Source organism: Opisthocomus hoazin, chromosome Z, assembly GCF_030867145.1.
Source record: "Opisthocomus hoazin isolate bOpiHoa1 chromosome Z, bOpiHoa1.hap1, whole genome shotgun sequence".
Lineage (NCBI taxonomy): Eukaryota > Metazoa > Chordata > Aves > Opisthocomiformes > Opisthocomidae > Opisthocomus > Opisthocomus hoazin.
Genome location: NC_134454.1, coordinates 35,743,203 through 35,765,083, shown reverse-complemented (window position 1 = coordinate 35,765,083; position 21,881 = coordinate 35,743,203). Strand labels below are relative to the sequence as shown.

At 40.5% G+C, this 21,881-nt stretch overlaps 1 protein-coding gene across 3 annotated transcripts in view; it reads right to left on the bottom strand.

Annotated features, from left to right (window-relative positions):
- TEK (TEK receptor tyrosine kinase) overlaps positions 1 to 21,599 on the bottom strand; it is a 44,379-nt gene extending 22,780 nt beyond the window's left edge. For 2 of the 3 annotated variants that reach the window (XM_075447122.1, XM_075447123.1), the window contains exons 1-3: positions 21,202 to 21,599; positions 8,867 to 9,178; positions 3,446 to 3,556 (exon numbers count right to left, since the gene is read on the bottom strand). In XM_075447122.1, coding sequence (XP_075303237.1) covers positions 3,446 to 3,556; positions 8,867 to 9,178; positions 21,202 to 21,253 — 475 coding nt within the window. In that variant the 5' untranslated portion in view covers positions 21,254 to 21,599. The remainder of the gene's footprint in view (positions 1 to 3,445; positions 3,557 to 8,866; positions 9,179 to 21,201) is intronic. The other variant, XM_075447124.1, reaches the window with a different exon arrangement.
- Positions 21,600 to 21,881: the final 282 nt, after the last annotated feature.

Genomic DNA, 21,881 nt, shown 5'->3' with positions numbered 1-21,881 from the left:
TAACTGGAGAGGTGCAAGTAAAAAAGAAGCTAGATCTTGAGGATATTTTGTAGGTGAATGGGATAAACAAGTTCAAATTCAGTCTTGCTTTACAGGAATGTTGCTAAGAGCCTAGTGGTTAATTTAGTTTCTTGGCCTTTCCTGAAGTGAGGGGTGACCACCTGTAAGGATTCTAGTGTGGCTGGAAGGAGTCAAACAGCAAATGCCAGCCAGGTCCTATTTAATCTAAGTACCACAAAGATTTACTTAGCAGACCGAAGCAGGAAGAATGCAGCACAGCTTTATCTTTTCTTCCCAGACTTAATGTGTTTCTGCCTCTTCTATTTTTTTCAGCAAGGGAGCTTATCTGTGTTATTCTAGGTTTGCTATAGTTGGTCATACGTGCTTGCTGAGTAGGCCAATAGCATTTCGTCTTCTCCCATCCCTCTGGAACACCAAGTAACAACGTTTGAACATTGGTTGCTGTCAAAGAGAAGCTGCATCCAGTGGACTTCAGGACCCCTGGGAGTCCTTCCACTCCAGCGTGTTAGAGCAAGGCTGCTGCCCGTTGGCTAGTGCCAGGTCCAGCCAGTTGTCACCCAAACAGACATGCACATGCTCACACACACTGTGCTGACAAGGCCAGCCACCAACAGACCCGCGCAGCAGAACCGTACTGTGTGTGCGCACGGGACTCATGCACATCAACAGCCCGGACAGCCCAGTCCTGTTCTCACTTGCCAGCTATTCAGGCTTGCTGGCAGATCTCACACACTCACACACCCCAAAACGGGTCTGAGCTGGCCTGGACCTACAGTCTCTCTAATAGCTGGTTCTCAGACCTCTTATCCTACTCACTGGTTCGCCTGGCTGAAAGTTTGCTGGTGTCACACTTGCACACAAGCACACGCACAAGTAGGTCCCTACCATAACTGGCCTTAGACACTTAATCTCTCGGGTTACTGCCACTGGCCATACAAGACCCTTTGACCCCTAGCCTGTGTTTCCAGTCACTAGGAGTCAAACCTGTTGTGCCTTCTAGTCTGGCCTGAAGGTCCCTAGAAGATTATACATATGCGTAGCAGACAGAAAGCACACATGTGTTGGAGGATAATGAAGAATAGAGTTTAATAGGATCAGATCAACTGTAGTGCAGAGCTTGGCCAGACCAGTGGCACCTTTTACCTGCCTCCCACCTTATTTTCCCATGCTGGTTCCTTTCGTGTTCTCTTGAGCCTTCCCTTTCTCCTGTTTGGCTCTTTCTCTAAATATCTCACTACTTCTACACACGCTCACAGTTCCCATCAATCATGCCATAACCTGTTTCCTCCTTCCCCTTGTGATCCATGATGATCCTGCTCCCCAAATCTTGCACCTACAGAGCTCTGGATGAAGCTACTCAGGGCTTCACATTGTTCCCTCAGTGGCCCTCTGAAGCTGGAGAGTTCTGCCCTTTGATGTTTTTGCTGTCTTCTGCTACTCCTTGGGGCTTGCGTGTCTTTTTATTACTTCTTGTTTCTTGTCTTAGTCTTTTACACTGCATGACCATTAACCAGATGATACTCCCACAAATCAAAAGCCCTTACCTTCCACATCCCCTTACAGTTACACTGATAAGGAAACAACTTTTCTGACTTTGTTGGAATAATTTAGAAGGTAAATTGTGTCAGGCAGGACCTTTACTGTCTGTGGTCATACATACAATCATAGAATCAATTTGACTGTAGTCAAATTTCAGGCAGCCCAGGAACATAAAACTTTGCTGAGGATCATAATCAAAACAGCAAAAAGATCTTGGATCAGTTTAGTCCGTGACAACACTTAACGGTTCCTTGAGAAAACGGGGCCAAAGAAAAAGAGCAAAGAATGAAAGAGATGGGTTCTGAAACTGTGGGGGTTTTTTTGCGTCTCTTTTGAGTTACAAGCTGCAAACAAACCTAGCAGCAAAATATTAAGAAAGTCTTATGCCCACAGTCTGTTAGCAAGGTTCAATTTTTGTGGCTTGTTTTCCAAGGTACCAAAAGTTATGCCAATGACTTGAAGCAGACTTGTTCAGCAGAAGTTTCATTCTCTAGACAGCCTTTGTGAGGGTCCGCAAGGGGCAAGTGGTACTTTAAACGACTGAAGGGAAAGACTGCAACATTTAAATATAACAGGACAAGTATTTTCTTTGCCAGCTCCTGTATTAGGATTCCTCAGGGATGCCATTTCAGCTGCAATCTCAGGTGGAGAACTTGACCTACTGTCCAGAGTCATGGTTAATTTAAAGATTTTTGCTAAATTTCCAGTTGGAATCCCAGATAAGGCAGGACCATGATGTAATCACTCTTGCTCCAACATTATCAGCTCATTCTTGTATGAGAAAATGCTGACAGGACACCACAAAATTTCCCTGGGGACCCTTAAAGGACAAGTAATGGCAAACTTTCTCCACTGAGCACTGCCATTCTGGATCTCTGAAGAGCGAAGAAACAGGTCTTTAAGAAACTCTGCTTTGCATGTTGCCTTTTAAAAAGACACATTTTTGTTATTTTTCTCTTCCAGCCTGCAGGGAATTGCTCCAAGTATTCAGGAACTGGTGCTGATCCACTGCACGCATTCTTTTGAAGTACGCTGACGCTTCCTTACCTCATCCTGCTCTATTTAATCCCTGTTTCCTGGTAGCTCACTGTAAGCTAGACTATCAGTAGATGAAGGTGGACCAGTACATTACGTGTGTTTTCCACAGCTATAATTTGTTGGGGTCTAACACTCTTATTAAATACAAAGGCATGGTGAGTTTAGTGAGCTGTGTTTTACTACATTTCTAGTAGTGTAGATAGCAAACTGCACATATTTCCAAGCGTCAAGCAGTAGCAACACACAGCTGAACAATGAGTTACATGTGACTTAGGTGCCATGTTAGATGGAAAAGTTGGGGTCATAAATTTCACAACCTAACTGCTTTTTGTACTTGAATCTAACAAGGATTAGATTTTGTTGACAGTTTTGACTTTCTAATAGCAGATTACTAGTGCTTTATTTCTTAGCCTGAAGAGTGTCACAGAAGTTAAATGGCCACTGAAAGCCATTGAAGAAGGAAAGGGAGGCACTTGAAAAGAGTAGAAATGCAACAAAAGATGCAGTAACTAGGCTTTGACAGTGGCACAGCAACAAAGAAAAAAAAATGCTAAAATAAGCTAGGCAAATATATGAGGGGATATAGAAGGAAATCAAAAAAGAAAATGAGAAACAAAGCAAAAGTATAAAAAGAGGATTTGGCATTCTGGCGGAAGAGAAACAGGTCAGCTCAATATATTGGATATGGCAAATGGCTTCTTCAGGAAACATTAAATGCATGAGGAATTATGTCTGCTCCGGTTGCACAGCATGGGCATCACAAGCAATGACTTTAGAACAGTTGCATGGCATGTGGCTAAGACAATAATAGCAGGAAGAGAAAAGAGAAGAAAGAAAGGTTAATTACCATTTTTGTAGATCACTGCATCTTCCTCTTTTGCTGCCATTCTGATGAAAGAGATATTCACATGCTCTCCCTTATTTGCTGTAACAGTTAATGCCACAGGGTGGAATGAGGCTGAAAACAGAACAGGACAGAAAAAATGGGCTAAATGGCAGCAGTTATTGTCTCTATCTGGTCTGTGGGTTGAAAGCTGAGAATGGTTTATAGCATGACCCTGACTCAGATTTTGACATTTAGATTTCTTTAGAGTACACACACTGACTCTTAATCTCCAGCAGTCTCAACTCTATGTTTTGGGAAAGACAGAGGTCTCACCAGTGTCCTGAAACAACAGACTGCCACTAGAACCTGGGGCATGAATTAAAATTTAAAAAAAAAAAAAAAAAAAAAAAAAGGATTTTGGCTCAGTAACTGGAAACACTTCCTAACTAGGAGCTACAGGAGGCTGTAAAATATTTTCCCAAGTTTCTTCATCCCTTGAAACACTTTTAAAGCAGACTGGATAAAGTACTGGAAAATGTGTCGCAGGGAACAATCTGTCATTGGCAACCAAATACCCTGAGTGACTCCGTTCTTTTCTGTTTAAGCTGTATAATGCAGAACAGTCAAGATATTTCAGGAGACCAGAGTCATGCAGGGTCTGGGGGAGATGTGGTAAGACAGAGTAGGTGTCTGCCTATGTTAGTTCACCATGCTCTCTATAAATACTGAGAGTGCTGGCTTGCACTAAGAAAAAAAGAAATAAACCATATTCACAGCCAGTGGTACTTATACCCAAATATTCTCCTCTGCAAATGCGGCTTAAGTAAAATAAAAACTCTGTGGGAGGAACTGTTTAGATAAGTGACATTGTTCAATTTGCCAGCTGGGAAACTGAAATTAATTCTTCTGCTTAACAAGAAAAGTACTTTCATACATTTGTTTATAGTTCTTGATTTAATAAAAAGAACAGAGTGGTAGGTAGAGGGATTTTCATGAGATTTTTGTGCTTCCTCATCATCACTAGTGGAAAAAAACATCAGAAGATAATTGGGGAAGGGACAGAAAAATCTGAAGAGACAGTACTTTTTGAAACCAGTGAAATGATAATTTTAATTGCAACACTACTTTGAAACAAGTTGGAAGTTAAGCACACTTCCTCTCATTTAGCTGGAAAATTCCAAGGGAAAGCTGTGAAGTTTTTTTGTGGACAAATTCAGTTTTTCTGTCCATTTTTAGCTCTGAGTTTTTATGCCATACTGTTACTGATATGTCATATGGGAAAAAATTTACAGAAACTCTTCTAAAATTAGATAAGCTTCCAAACTATTCAGCTCTTTACCTAGGTGATATTGTTATACCTTTGTACTTTCCCTTTTGCAGCACCCAGGGGAGTGGGGCGTTAATTTTCACCAGCCCCTTTTCTCTTTCTGTTTTTGAGGCTGTTTAGCCTTAGAGTTCCTCTTGTGCAAGTTCCTGTTGGGTAAGTCCGTCCTGCATCTTGGTTTTGTTCAGCTGCTGGGAGCCCAGTTCTGCTGCCGCCTGCCTCACCAGCAAGGTGAGCGGGACCTTTCCAACAAAAAGATCCACCTGAACCTCAGCTGGAAGAAATCCTTGAAGAGCCATTCATGCTCTTAGTTAGCTCTGCATTTGCATAGGTTCCTTTTCTATTAAAGGTGCATTTATTTCACAGGGAATATTTTCTTTAAGGAACATATACACAGGTTAGTATGAACTGTTAGAGAACTGGTTAATAAAAATTTGCCATTTATCTATAGTCATGCCTCTTTTTTTTGGTTCGTTTTTAGAAAACTGTCAACGAAGTATACTTTAGTTCATTCTGATGGTTGCAGAAAACAAATTTGGAGTCTGTGGCTGAAATTTGGTTGCAAAAAATACACAGAGATAGGATCAGAAAGCAGAGAAAAAATTATGAACTTCATTTCTGATATATCATGCTTTCTGTTACGTCATACAAGTAATAGAGCTGCAAAAAATGAGCACGTAGATGCTACATCAGAGTTTGTATGAGGCTGAAACTGTGTCAGTACCTCCACAATATTACTTTGTAAAATCTGAGGGGGAAAAAAGGGTAGTATTCTTGCAATATTTGAAGAAAGAAACTTTTAATACTGCCATTTCAGAATGGCATTTTAATTAAGAACCAAAATTTTTGTGTTATGTGATGCAAAATTAAAGAAAGAAAATTTGAGTAAAGATGAAGACATTTCTATCAATCCCAGCCAGCTTCTCTCCCAGAATATTATTTCTTGGAGAATTTTGATGTTTTAATGTTTTGTCTCTGTTTGGAAATAAGACAACGATTTAAAACTCACAGTACTTTGCAGAAGGGAATTTCCATCCCCTGTGCAGTTCTAGTGTTTGTGCTCTGAGCCTCTGCCGCATGTTTTCATTCCTTTGTAAGAGCTATCCAAGTGATTTCAGCAGGACTCTTCCTGCATGACACTAAGCACATGCATGGGAATTTGTTAAGCGTTTGCCCTGTCACCTAGGCACTAGTATCTGAACTTACATCATAGAGAATCAGAGACTTCTCTTATAGAATAATGAAATAAGATCTCATTAGAAACAGGCAAACAAAAACTGAAAGCAGTCCTAACTTCAGCTCCTGAGTTAGAAGTTACTTATTATTAACAAATGCATGGTGAAAATCATGATCTATTTAGGAAAAGAAAATTCTACAGCTTTCTCAAAAATTAATTGCTAGTTACAAATGATCCTAAGTGTTTCAGTTGCAGTGGGTTTTGGACCAAATTTAGAGAGGCATCACTAATTGTTTTAACAATATGTTAAACTTTTGTATTCCCATTTTCTTTTCTTTGTATGTTGTTTAGTTTAACCACAAGGCTTTTTCTTCAGAGTATTGTTGCAATAGAAAGGAACACGCACCCCCTGGTGGGCTCAGTTCCAAAGCATTTTTAGATAATGACTTGTATTTTATGATTTCACATCTTGAGTGTGCCAATTCCTTATAGAGACATAATGAACTGAATTACAGGGCAAGTGCCATAACGCTCTGTGGCTAGCATTTCCATTATTGTCCCTTTGCCTGCTCTAGACATATTCTGTGGGGGAAACTCAGTTTGAAAATACACATTTATTGTGTAGAGAAAGTGCATAAATTATATTTGACTAGATGCAGAACAGGCTACATAGTATTCTATTGTAGATATATGTGCTGTATATAGTGTAAACATTTCTCCCCATACGCGTATAAAGCATAATCTGTTTCCTCTGATTGCATGTATGAATATTAAATATGTAACCATAATGCTAAAATATAAAGAATTCAGGAGAATTGACTTGTTACTTTCAGAATCATGCATGTGTAGTGTAAATCAGGAAAATGAACCTGTTTTCTTTCTGTATGATACAGCAAAAATGTTCACTGTGTCTACATATCTGATAACAGGTACATAATTAGGCAGATGACAGTTATCACTGAAGTCAGTGGGGCTACGAAAATGACTCATGCTTAGTGAGTGTTTCAGCAGCTTCTTGCCCTGAGGCTGCAAAACAGCTGTGGGATTTTCAGAAGTGCTGCTCCTTCCCGTGCGTTTTTTGTCCTCTGTGGGAAACCACACAGTGCAACTCTTGCTCAATTTCTGGTTTTGAAAAACACATTCTGCCTTTAAAAATTATTCAGGCAACAACAGTCAAGGGGGAAAAAGGCCTGTTTTCCAACTACAGATCCTTTGCCAAACCTCACAGTCCTTCACTGACCTCCTCTTCCTCTTTCTGTGCACGTTAATAGCTTTGAGAATTTCTGTCGCGCCTCTTTCTCACCTATCTAGACTGTTTAGATTATACACGTCCAACAAGTTGCTAGCTGAAATTTTGTCAGAGAAAGCTTTTGCAGAGAAAATCTGGGTAATGGATTCCAACCCAGAAATTATTTGAAGAAACCTACCTACCTACCACAGGTGTGAATGCTGAGTTATTTCTGGTTAGAACAACTTCTGTCGCATAGGAAGCTCTAAAAATTTGGTTACTTTAAATTCTCCGCTGCTCGGTCCACAAAGTGCAAAAAACGGGGTGATTCAGAAGACCCTCTTCCACCCATGGAGGTTGTTCTAGAGGACAGCCAGAGATGTGCTCAGCTCACTGGCATTCTGCCGCAGGCAAGGTCACATTGACTTTCCATGGACTGTTGTCTTATCTCCTACTCATTGCAGCCTCCTTTAAACAATGGGGTTGTCAGTCTGCATCTGCAGAGCTTTCTTGGTGACCAGTCCAACCCTTCAAAGACCATATTTGATCAAAGAAAACATAACCCGAAGAAAAATGGACTTGTCCTGCCCACCTTGCTTCTAGTGTTCCCATACTTAGTATTTCTTGGACAAATGAAAAACCTCTTTTTCTAAAATTGCTATATAACTTCAGGAGATATGAGCAATGATAATTGCTCTTACTAAAACCTCATAAAGAAGGATTAAAAGTGTTGACTCTCCTCACAGGCCAGCTGCCATGGCACAAACCAATAGCAATATGGTGAACTCTAGTAAAAATCAGATGAAGTTTTGAAAACTTGATTTGCTGAAGAAAATTGGCCAAAATTCCTTACATTTTTCTGTAGTTTGTGGTGATCTCTGCTTTGGAACATGTCCCAGAAGTCTAATGAGGTCCAGAGACAAGTGAAATTTTACACATAAGAACAAGTAATTTAATGGCTAGAGTGCCAGACCTTAGAAATCCCACCTTCTCATCCTACCATCTCCCTGCCACATTTGCTTTTTCTACTGTGCATGGCCTTAAAACCAAACCCAAGTCAATAATGAAATCCATAGTGGATATTTGTGAATAACCTTCTCAGATATTTGGGAAACTTCTCTGGAGTTTCTTTCCAATGTTGAGCTGGATTGTTTTTTTCCATACAGACGCAGACTGTGCAGTTCCAATGTTGCTGATCTGTAGTTTTACTGAACTTTTGGCAAGGCAGTTATTTTCTAGGCCTAGGCTGCCCATTTGTTTAAAAAAAAAAAAAAAAAAAAAAGATAGTGATGTTTAGCTATCTACATCTCAGACCTGTCAAGACTTTAAAATGGAAGCATGTTTAGAAATCAAGGGTCTGGGATGTGAAAAGCCCAGTGCAGGAGTCACCGTATGTGTTACTGCATGGGGTTGGTGAGGCCAGTACTTACCTTATTTGCCACCTGACTTTGTGCTCCTGGCAATAGCCCGATATGGGCAGAATACCTGCAGATGTCTGACTAACTTCCATGAGGAAATGACTAGCAGCTAGTATTGATCAGTTGTCTCTGCACTTTAGAAAAAAAACACAGGCTTGAGCCAGGTCTATTTTTGTTGACTCAGACTGCCTTGCTCGCTCTGGAGCCATGTTTGTGCCTACTTGTGTCAACCAGGGATAACTGCCCATCTGCAGGCAGTGACATGCAAAATTCAGATCTGACCACCATACAGTACCTCCTAGTGGCATCTTCATGGTGTGTATCCTTGTCACCTCATCCTTGAGTTTCCCTTCACAGTAATATGCTCCAATAGTTTCACTGGCCTGTTCCCTCTTCCACACCACTGTTTTGGCTGTTGCTCTCTTTGCATCTTCATTAACTTCCAGCGGTTCCCGGTGCTGGTTTGTCATGTCCTCCTGGTCTCGGTCTATTGTGATAGACTCACGGGAGCGCCATTTGGAAGTGATACAGATAAGTGATGTCTCGGAGTTGCCCACCAGAGGGAATGAATTGATCAGTATGAGGTCCAGTGCTGCTTCTACTTTACCTAAGAAAAAAAGCAGCAAGTGAAAAAATTTTACTACAGAGTTTGATTACGTGGCTGATCAAATCACCAGATAAGCTGTTTCACCCAGTACTCAGAGTTGCTCTGGCTGGTGTCTTGCAGTTTTTGTGAAAAATAGGAAGACTGTAGATTATTCTGCTACACTGACTTTAGGATTTACTTTCTATGTCATGAACAGATGGACCTTGTTCTTCTCAGAAGAGGAAATAAGCCTTGCAAACTTGTGGAATTTGTTTTAAGAGCTGTGCAGAAGCCCCAAGAAAACTGTGGGCAGCAGAAGCAGATAGATCCTTGGATAGTTAGACAGGTACATAAATGCCTCCAGTATGGTGCTTTGCTGGTAACAAGGTCAGTAGATCATAAGGTTGTCAGTTTAGAAGTGTTTCTTTTATGTCCTTTACATAGATTTCATAAGTATGAACAGATGTAAAGCAGATAGATCTTTCATTTATAGTAATTGGTAGTACTTTGAACACTTGGAGTATTTTTTTCCAGCTGTTTTATGAATATGGATTAATGATTTCATAATCATTCACGTTAACCATTTGAAGGCCTAACAGACAGCAGCAAGAACCACGGCACAAAGAAACATTCTCAAAAACAAAGAGCAAGTCGGCAGCACTAGTAAAGCCATTTTTTATGAGGGTGGGTTTAAATCAATCAAAATGGCTCACTTTGATCAATAGAACTGCCAGAAATACACGGAGATGTGAGTTCTTTGAAAGTGATAGATACAAGCCTAATTAAAACAGTCTCCGACAGAGTCCTACAGATTCAATTGTTCAAATGTGCATAGCAGGAGGGAAATACAGCTCCCCTATAATCAAAAAATTGCAAATAACAGGCGTTTCCCTTTACTTTTGAAATTCAGTGTAAGGAGAAGGGAAACAGTAACATTTTTTCCAGCTGAAACAGGAAGAATAATTGATTTATTTTGTTCATCACACCTATTTTCCTGCTTTGGATACCAGTATTTTTTGTATTTACACAGAGAGACCCAGTATTTAGTGCCACTCAGCTTCCAAATGTTTCTCTGATTGGAAGGAAAGAGTATAGTCTTAGATAAGGGAGGTCAAAAGGTCTTAGCGCTGACTGCAGTCTTTGCGTGCGTCTCTGCCGTGCTTGGGGCCAAGGGAGGAGGTCCTCCTCTGCATTCAATGCCAGCAAACACTCTGGGGACTGGAGTATCTTGACAGCGCACTGACACTCACCACACCCAGCCAGGCAGCCACAGCTACCACCCTTTAATGTGCCAGCCCAGATAACTTGGGTTGCATAATGGAGAAATGAAACCTTCTGGAAAGGATGCAATGGACGTTAAAGTAAATATTGCATAAAGGTGTGGGTCGGCGAAGTCAATTCGTCCTGCTTCATGTTACAAAAATAAATCCTCTGAACAAAGTTATAAACAAGCCTGTGATAGAAATGAGGCCAGACTCGTGCATTCATTTTATAGGGCATTTATTGCAACATTTTTAAAATTGTATGAGGAACATTTGTGATCTTACTAAGGGTCTGAGGCATTGGCTGAAGGCAGATATAATTCAACAGTCACCAACACTGAAAGCAGAGGGCTTTAGTTTATATCAGCAAGGATCAGGTGCCAGGCAGAGATATTCTTAAAAACATAAATTGCAAGACCCTGATTTCTGCAAACTTCTGTGAAACTCAGAATTGAATCTGGATCTAAATTCTGTGACTTGCCATGATTATGTGTGCTGAGGTCAGGCAGGGTGCTGCAGATCAGAACTGAAATACTTCGATGTTTCTGCTTAGCATCCACAGGGCACAGAGCTGCAACTGTCTTTCCAATACAGAGGTATGGGCCCAAGTTGCTCGGGTCCTTCAGAGGATGGGTGCTTGTCCAGGGCTCCAGTTCCATTTCTGTAGCATTTTTCTGTTCCTCTCACTTCCAACACAGACTGAAAGGTGAAAATAACACCTCCTTCCCCTGCTGCATTTCAATCTTTTAATACACTAAGAAAAACTAGTAGAAGTCTTGAGTTTTGAGGACTAACTTTCTTGTTGCCTTTGATTCCTATGCGAGACATAGCAAAGCAAGGTCATATCAGACTCGGGGCATTTGCTGCACACTTCTCTGTTTCTTTGCAGTAATACAAGTTGTATAATCAAGTTCTAGAAAAACCACAGCTCAGGTGTATTGGTTATTTACACTTGTGATTATTCCAGATGAATCAAAATTCCCATCCCTGGAAGTGTTCAAGGCCAGGTTGGATCGGGCTTTGAGCAACCTGGTCTAGTGGAAAGTGTCCCTGCCCATGGCAGGGGGGTTGGAACTTGGTGATCTTTAAGGTCCCTTCCAACCCAAACCATTCTATGATTCTATAAAAATCTAGCCACTGGTGGATGGATAGTGTTCTGATTGATTGTCTAAATACAGGTGTGTTTTTGTCATATTAGACGCTGCAGAGTAACCTAGACAGCTGGGTGAGGCAAAGCACAGACGGAGTTTCATGTGTTCTTGGAGGAACACCATAAAGCCTTTCTGTGTCTAAAAGGGATTAATATCTATGCATAAGTACGGAATAATACACAAAGCATAATTTGGCACCTAAGGTTTCGAAGCTGGAATATATTGCAAGCAGAAATTAAAATACATCCAAATGAAAGTTTTGCACTAAGAAAAGCTATGTTTTAGGTGTATTTTGCACAAAAAAACCCAACAAAACCAAACCCTAGCTGCATATTAAATTGAAGGCAACTCACTTGTTCAACACAGAATCTAACAGAACTGGTATTTTAAAGCCAGCCTAAGGCCTCTGAGGTGATAGCAAGGCTTTCTTTGACTCCACTAGGAGTTGCTGCCCTCCGACTGTGGAAAAAAAAAACAGTAAAGTGTAAGATGCACATATGCTTTATGCTTAGGGATTCCTACAGCATTTCTTTCTGATAGGGCAACTTAATCTAACCCAAACGTCCTCACTAAAAAGAAATTTACCTAGTCTGGTGAAACTTGAGCAAATCCTAGACTTGATGTTCATGAAGAATCTGAGTACGTAAGGACTAAATAAGGACAACAGGATTTAGCTTTCTGAGAAAAGCACAACAAATACAGACAGGAAACATCCTGTCTCCATATCAGTGACAATCCTCTGTGCTTCCTTGAAAAATCCTTTGACTCCTGCCCTGGTCCTTGAAGAAGTGACCTTGTCAGGAAGGCAATTTGCTGTGTGTGCAAAGTGATTTTGAGAAGAAAGAGCACTTGCAGAAGGCTAGTACTGGAAATGGGAGATGCCATGCAGAGAGGATTCGTTGCCCAGTATTTATGACATACACTCACTGTGGTGCAGTGGTTTGAGCCTTTCCACCATAGAGAAACTGGCATCCTCAAAAGCAGTAAGTGTAAGTAATAGCACACCTGCTATAACCCTGATGGCAAAATGAACACAGGGAGGCCTTTGCAGTTCCTCTTGGCCCACTCGTAACTACATGATTATGCTCTCTCTTACGAGGTGATACCTGGCTCTATCTTTCACAGCCTTTCTAGTAGATATTCACCTGGGAGAACTGTGCTGAGCAGACAGTAAGTATGTATCACGCTGTCTCTGCAGCCCCTGTATGTTCTCATTCCCCACCAAACTGCCATTCATACAGGCACAGAGTCATCACATTTTCTGTGCTGTGTTGCACCAGCAAAACTCAGCCAGGACCAGCTGGAAGAAACAGCTCTCAGAAATTCCCTGGAACACATCCCAGCCACAGGTCTGCCCAAAGAGCAAGAAAGTCTCTGATAAAGTTTAAAACATCATTTCCCTACATTGGAATTGGTGCTAGACACTAGTTTGGGAATAAAACAATGCAGCAATCTCAAGCTGAGATAGTTTAATGCCATAGGAGAGTACATACAGCAAGTCTTAAAGAGAACAGAAAAGTGTTACGATTTGTCCTTTCATCTCAGAAAATTTCTGCCTAAATAATTCCAGATTTACACTGTTAACCCTTGTCTGGTCCCCAGACATGAATACGGAAATATTCAAGACAATTCCTACCTAATGTGAGGGCTTTGCAAAGTTGCCTGTTAATTGGAAAAGTGTTCAATATTGTGGAGCAGCTAACACTCTCTACCCTAGCAAGCAGCTCCATCAAGGTAAAGGATAACCATACCCCAAACACATATTTAATTACTAGTCCATATTTCCAAGGTGTATTGAGAATGAAAAGTTCTGAGTAAATCTTTTAGCTATTAATTAATACTGAGTAGTGGAAGGAAAGAAATTGTTTAGACATTGCAAAACTAATGATATATTTATTTTCCTTGTATTTGTAAAGCTTTGTTATTAATTATTTGAAGTGACTACAAGCTGGAAGTAATTTCCGTGGCACTTGGAGCATAACAGAGGAAAAAGAAGAGATGTGGTAAGAGGTAAGTGGAAAGATTAATACTTTTAAAGTGTTTTTTATTTTTTAAAGTATTATTGAAGAGAAGAGGGGCCGGCAGAAACTTCCAGTAAATTCCACCCCTTTTTTCATCACGTGAAGCAAGGGGAATAAAAAGTGGCGCAATTTGAAATGCTTAGGCAGTTCTGATGGTTTTTTACTGTCATTGCTTGGAACAGAAATTATTTCTGCTATTAACTATCTGGGAATAGGAATGTAAAACATGTAGATACTATACTAGCAGGAAAAAATAGAATCTGTGTTTTGTATAGGTTTGATGTTATGCTGAAAGTAAAACTGTCAGTTGCATATGACACTCACTGCAGGATTTAAAAATCGTTTTGGGACTGATGGAAGTGTGTCCCACACTGTCAAGTCATCAACCCCTCATCCTTCAAGTCTCTCAAACACGACACCAAGAAGTCACCCTTCTTAAAAGAATAAGGTTTTGATTTACAACAAACCTAACCTGCTAAAAAGCCTGCACCTCAGTATTTCTCTTTTGTAGGTACAAGTGGGGCAATATCCTCCTTAAGTGTATTTTTCTGTGTAAAATCACATACCAAATTGAAAAAATTGAACTAAATTATTCAAAAAAACAAATGGCATTCATGTAAACAATTTTGCTGAAAAAGTATAGCATTTGATTAATTCTTAGTGAAGTACTGAATAAATTACATTGATTTTTAAAAAATTAACTAAGTAGCCTATTTAAAAGATAATCAGGATGGAAATAATGCAAGTGAAATATGAATAAGTTAACAAAATTGAGACCCGGTCCTTATGTCTCCTTTCCCTGAAGAAAAAAAAAAAAAAAAAGAAAAAAGAAAAAATAGAGTACTTCTTACTTAATATTGAAGCTAGTGAGAAACTAACCCAAAACGTTAGTGGTTTGGGGACATTTTTCATATGGAGAGTAGAACATATACGGCAACGGAATTTGGCAATCTTTATTTCCTCTTTTTCTGTGCACTCAACATTTCTTTTACCAATCTTCGTTATTTTTTATTTGTTCTCTAAAAAAAGTAGATAATCTGGGGGGGCTTTGAAATTATACATTCATTTTATGGGTTCAGTTGTCTCTTAGTGTTCTGGAAACTTCATCTGGGATGCAAAGATAGCAAGTACCTCAGACAATTTCTCCCAGTGAGTCAAATTCTCCTCTGACCGCTCAGTCCTCCACAGGAAGACAAGGCTAAAGTTGTTATTACCCAAACAGATTAAGATTCTCTGTCACACGGCAGCAGCAGCATGGTAAAAAAAAGAGAGAGACAGAAATGCTGCTGAAAAACATCTCGTAAATAGGCAAAAAGTCAGATTTTCCAATAAAACCTTTCTTGTTGTAGATGGAAGGACTCCTACCACTTGTATCTTATGTGATGCTACTGGGCAGCTGTGGGACAACTCACAGCCCAAAGAATACCGAGACCTCTTGCCCTTAGAAATAGGTCATTATTTGTGGAAGGAAGGTATTGTGAAACCAGTACAAGAGAAAAAATCTGTGACAGAACATCACTTTGCTACTTAGCAGTAGTGGGAATACTAGAGCACAAGTATGAAAAATAAAATAGTCTGTCAAAGCTAATAAGGCTAATGGTTTCTTTCAGGCCTTTGGGTACATCTGGAGCAGCTGAAGGAAATGCAACTGCATTCTTGTAAAATAAAGTGAAATTGTTTTCTCTACATTTCAGTTGTTTCACAGTCAGTCAAAGCAATCTTTTGAGATGAAAAAGCTAGAAAACAAACACTGGTGCAGCTTGGTTGGGCATTTCCCAGTGAGGATGCGTAAATACGTGCGTGTAAGTAACCAAAGTGCAGAAAGACTCTTTCTCCTGACTTCTGCTTAGGCTTGGTTGATCATAAGCAAGTAAAGTGTAAAACCACATATCACCAAAAATTGCTTGTTGACCAGCCAGCTGACAATGCGCTAGGTAATGCTGGAAAAGGATGAGGAATGTGGGAAAGCTGGAGTAGAACAGGCTTGTAGTTCAGCTACATATGGCTGGATTTGCAGCTAGCCAAATACGGGTACTACCATCAAGAAAGTACTTGCAAGCAAGAATAAATACATCCACAACAAGGGTGGTCCTTGTAAGTTGTATCGTGAAGCTACTAAGTACATTGCATATGTATACTGTAAGTTATTCGTGTGCATGTGCCAAGCTGAAGTATGCAAGATAACACAGGAAATCCATCAGTCTTCACAGGATATATCTGTGCGTACAATATGCATACGGTTAACTGTCTGGAAGTGTCTGTGAGCGTTGGCTGCTGGACAGACGTACTCTAATATGTTCTTGCCTGGGCAGTAGTGTACCCTCACTTTGCCACTTACTGTTTTTTCTGAGTAGCGCAGTGGGAGATGTTTCTGGTGCTAAGCACACGTCGTGACTAACGAGGCTAAGGTCCCTGACTAATGGGAGGTCTGGGACAAACAGGCGGAAGATAACACAAGAGAAAATCATCCGCACAATCAGAAGTGCAGATGGAACTGCGTTGTCAAGAGAGACTTGTTACATTCCAAGGGGGAAATTAACAAAGCCAGTTCATTAGACAGGCTGACACAATGCAAAAAGTAAACAAATACCAGGCAAGCAAAATACTGGCACCGAAGCAAAAAGTTTACATATAGAATCATAGAATCATACAATAGTTTGGGTTGGAAGGGACCTTTCAAGGTCATCTAGTCCAGCCCCCCTGCAATGAGCAGGCATTACATATATTGCCCTTGAATACAGAAATGTCATTTGTGAACCTGTCTTTCAAAAATTCTTACAGAACTTAGTAAATGCAGAATATCTTCACATCCTAAAAGTTTGCATTTCCTGGTGATGAATTACAAAATGAATTTTGACTGGATTTTTTCCTTCTTTATGATATGACCCTTGTTTATCATTATTGGTGCATGTTCTTGGTTTGGGTGTTAGCTGAAGTACAGTTATCAAATCTATACCCTAAAAAACAATCAGCATTTTCAACTGCTTACAGGAAAGTCTCCAGTTCAGTCACGACCTGGTTCTCTGCTATGTGTCTCCACTGAAACCGCAGTGGAACAGCATCGTAAATACTATCTTGCTGCTAGCACAGGTTAGATACTGTCTTTGGAGGACAGTTCTTCATTGAAATTTCTCTAAGATTTTGATCCCTCCAGTCCCAGATAGATCCTGCATCACAGTGGGAGCTGGCCACGGAACTATACATCTATTTCACACAAGTGTTAGGTGCCTCCATTTTCGGTTCATTTCTTCTGTGCCTACCCACCACCCTCCACACCACAATGACTGCTTGGTCTTCTATGGAAAGCTGAACAGGATTTTTGTGTATTTAAGAGACAAGTCTGGACCAAGCAGGCTCACGTCTACGTGATGGATACAGAGCAGGTTTCCAAGCCAGGTAATTCTCATTGTGGGCACAGGAAGAACGAACTCCACTGCTCCACTTCTCTAAAGCCAGGTGCTCAGCTGCAGTCAGTCTCTCTGACTTCTGTGTTACTTCTTGTCCACCGAAAGCCTTTCAGATTAAATTCTTGTGGGTATCAGACCATTTCTGCAAAATGTTACAACTTTGTTTTTTTCCCTGAAATTAAATTACAGCAAAAAAGTAATCCATCCAACAATCTTAATTATGACTAACTACGCAAACAATCTAATAGACGTGTGTGTATGTGTGTGTATATAGATCTATTTGTATGAAATCTGTATCTAAAATAATAGCATATGTTAACACTTGTGAATGTAGTGTGATATCATTTCACCCTTTTAGATTTGATTCCTCCAGGTCTGATGCAATGCCTCTTCACTCCTGACTATTCCCAGCTGCTGAAATGGCCTGTAGCAACACAGGCTTCCTGAGAGTTATTCTACCTCTCACTAGGTCTGGACCAGGCACACACCAAGAGCAAACTCTAAATCTGAAAAATTAAAGAACTGGAAAGAATCTGCCCACTTTTGTAGTTTCACTTCGGGTAGGCACACAGAGCTGCCTGCACAGGCTGAAGCTGTTTTTTTTGGCTTCCAGCTGCCGAGTCAGGGAGCAAAGAATCAAGTCACAGCTGGAACTTTTTTCTTTGCAAGTATATAGCCAGCAGCGTAACTAAAACAGAACAGCTCTCTCCCATAAAAGAAATTCATTGATTTTGTAGTCCTGATCACCTTAACAGAAGAACTGTGCAAAAATGCCAACATTCGTCAGGTCAGAGACTCAACCTGTGACTCCTGTGGAAGGCCCATCATTTCTGGATTAGGTGAAGGTTACATCATAAGAAAAGTCTAAATTCCGTGCAAATTTCAGAGTCATGAAAAAGGCACCAGGATGCTGTTCCCTCTGGGTAAACAACCTAAGTGTGGCAGGCAGATGCAATTGCTGGGTCTCATGAATCAAATACACTTCAGGAACAAGGAATGTAATCCCTTTTTAAATTTCTCTTGCATTTCACATCAGTAATTTGCTAATTTAGGCATCTGAAAGATTATGTGTCAATGTAACGCCTAGTCAGCGTAATTTTGAAATACCTGAGACTGAAAGCTCAAACAGAGCTGTGGTTTGTGTTCACTGCTTTGGCTGTGCGAGGCTCAAAGCCCCACCACTGCCGTTGTAGGATGGACTGTTTGAAGTTCAGGTGCCATTTTGGTCTGACAACAGTTTTGTAGAGCCTACAGCATCAGAGTGATGCTTGTTTGTCTGGTAATATATGTTAAAAGCTGCTTAACTTCCTGAATATGTAAATGAGTCACATAATAATGGTTATATATAGGATTTATGGTTTTTTTCATAACCCCTACTGTTCCCAAAGAAAACTCAGCCATCAACAGGGATGATAGAGAGCTACCACTGAATGCCACTGCACTGTTACCTCCACTGTTACCCTTTCTTGAAGGCTAATATAACCTTTTGAGTTTTTTACCATATATGGGTCCAACAGCTAAATAAATAAAAAGAAAAAGAGTTCCAGTATTTTTAGAAACCCACTGGATCTAAGACTATTGCTGGAGCAAAGCTGTAGCACAGAAGATTCTGTCTGTCTGGGAGAACGAAGACATTTGACAATGTATTTGTTTCCTGCCAGAAAATGTGCTTGAAAATGGTTTTAATTGTTGCTGGTTTCCACAAATCTCTTACTGATGGTGGCCATCTTGCTAAAATAAGGCTCACACATGAACATTTCTGAGAGTTAGCCCACTGTGAGAAGCTGCAAGCAAATTTCCAGACCATCTGAGGGTGTTGTTAAGAGACAAAAGGCAAGTTCTGACACTCATTCCTTGCTTTGTCCTCAACCTTCTGAGGGAATAGGTGAGTTTGTGGCTCTTCTTTGGTCAGGACTTAACAGATCGTACCTAGCCACAACCTTGGGGTTTGAATCCATACTTCAGGATGGATACCAGGATCATTTTGATTCTACAAATTGTTGAGTATAATCAACCAAAAGAACACCACATGGTGATGCTCAGTCTAGTTTCAAGAATTCAGACAGGATTAAATTCAAACCCTTGCCAGTTTAATTGAACATTTGCTATGGCAAGCAGTGATCGTTTTCACAGTGTAAAAGTAGGCATTTGTGTAGATTTTAAACATTACCTCTGAACACAGATCTTTAGCTCTAGCTGCAAATGGAGTACTGTTGCTAAAAAAAAAAAAAGGGCAATTAAATCAGAGACCATTTCTTGTAATGGGAGCCAAGCCGACTGTCTTCACCTTGGAAAAGGGTGGAGTGGATTTTGTGCCTACCCAGTAACACACCCAGGGAAGCCCATGATCACTGGGGACAAGGTTAAGCCAGTTCACTGTTTGCACTGAGTGTAAAGCCTCCCCTGCTCAGGGAATGTCATTCCTGCTTTCCTGAACTCTGCCTGCAGTATCTAGAGGAAAGCGGACTCGCATTGTCTTCCACCGCTCGCCCCAGGAAACATGATATCATTCTCAAACAAAAGCGGGAAAGCTGACAGATCTATCGAGACGGGTGTGACCACAGCACACACCTCGCCGGCCAGCCCCTGTGAAAAAGGCAGTGATGGGCAGCTCTTCAATACTGAGCTGTCTGCATGGTCCATGTTTATAGGTAATCTCTGGAGCCGACTTCTGCTTCTCCCAGGCTTATGACTTAACGCTGCTTGCTTTCTTTGTCAGTTAAGTATTTGTTACCATGTAGAGAAACAGGAGAGACAAGGAGAAAGAGCTGGGGTAACTGGACTTTCTTTTCTTCTCCATCTATAATGCTTACAGCACCAGATACCTCCTTAAAGTGAAAAGCTGGAATTGATCTGAGGGCTAAATAGGTTGAATCAATGTGCAGCTAAACAATCAAGAAGCTTAAGCCACAAAAGAGGAATTGGTAAACAAGATACAGCTTATTACAGCAATGGATAGATAAGAATACTTATAAACATGCAATTCAACGGATTTTAAACACAGGGTTTTTTGCCTGTATTAATCTCTAGCCTTTTGTAGATGCCAAATATCTAATCTTAAATGCATTTGTTCATAGTTTCACTTAGCTATTAACATTCTGCTAATCAAGAAAATCTGGAAATTGTAAGGCAAGTTACACAACAATGAGGACTTCTGCATTTTCTTGCTACTTTCTGGTTTTCATTGCAGCACAATCTGCAGTTTTACACCACATTACCTGACTGTGAGATGGACTGGAACAACCTATGCATACCTCAATGAAAGGGTTAGGAGTGAGTTAAGAGTCTAAGGTCATTGTGTGAGTTGTATTTCTCTTTTACAGATTTTGCTTGTTATACTACGCAGGAGAGACTGTGTAGAAAATCAAAATGTGAATGGTAAAAGCAATACTCAAATGCTGAGCAACTAGGAATCCAGTGGGAAGAGCGCAGGCTTCCTCATGGCTCTGCTTGTGACAGCTTCAGCAAAGCAGCTCTAACATTAATGCTCCAAATACTAAAAACCTATATCTGCATTAGTATAATATTACCATATACCTTTCTGCAGATGTCTCTTGACTAATTTCTGACTTGAGGAACTAATGACATTTGCTGAAAATACTGAATCATTCTTTAGCTGTACTTGAAGTATTATTAATTGATCTTATATAATGTGCATTTTTCTGCCCTTTTTTCTCTACTGACTTTCATCTAGATTCCAGTTGTGTGATCTTGTCTAAAACCTTGTCTAAAATCAGATACTAGAACACCTAGAAACATCAACATTTCCTACCGCACGGCCAGTTCATAAAGTCAGTCACAGAAAAAGTCAATATTGAATCTGTATTTAGAGCAGATATTCTTGGGGAAAGACATCAATGGTTTTAAAGTAATATGATTTATGAAAAGGTTAATACCATTGGACAGAAGAGAAACCCTGTTGCAATGTGGTTATCTGTCAAACAAATGACTTTGACAATTAAAAAGATGTAGCAGCAGGCTCTACATGTAGCTAAATCTTCCTAGGTAGCTTGGCTACAGTCCTGCCCCCACTCGCTGTAAGAGCTCTGCATAGAGATAAGCGGACTCAGTGAAACAAATTCAAGTACTTAAATCAGTAAACATAAGTGCTGGTGTAAAGGAGTCATGAGTTTGGTCTGTACATCGCGTGAGAAACAAGAACGGCATGACGGGTCAACTACAGATACTAATGCAAAGACTTACCTGAAATCATCAGGCTGAATCCGTAGAGAACTAGATGTGCTAAAGGGTCCATACTTTCCAAAATACATCCATCCAATTCTTACAGTCGCTCATAGAGTATCCTTTTCCCGGGGCAGACGATTAGCAGTTACCAGTTACTCTTCCCCTGCATGGTATGCTGTTTACAAGTCACAGTCAAGAAATCGCAGCACTGGAGCAGGCTGGAACAGTCTCATTGCTGTCTGAGTACAGGGAGTTTAAGTTCCTTTTTCCTGTTTCCTTTCTAGATTAGGATGCGAAAGGCAGGATCTTAAAGGCATTTTTATATCAGCGGGACTGCAGGGCAGTGCAAATCCCATCTATCCAGCAATACATCAAAACAGTTATCTGGAGCTGCTGGAGAAGCAGGCAGGGAACTGCTGTTGGTCACAGTCAGCAAAATAGGAACAATGATGGCATCCTCCAGTAGGCGGGAGAGCGTGAGTAACGCGTCCTCCACCTAGGTACGGTAGGTGGAAATTGTCATCCCCTTCTCAAAGTGCAGATCTCCTGATTTCTCAGGGCACTATCATCTTTTCCCTTATTTATTTAATCCATGTGCGAGCTGCTGCTGCAACGCATCCCAGCACACAGTAATAAAAATATGAAGTAAACAGTAACAAAATCCAGCTGAATCCAGTATAGACCAAAGACAGCCACAA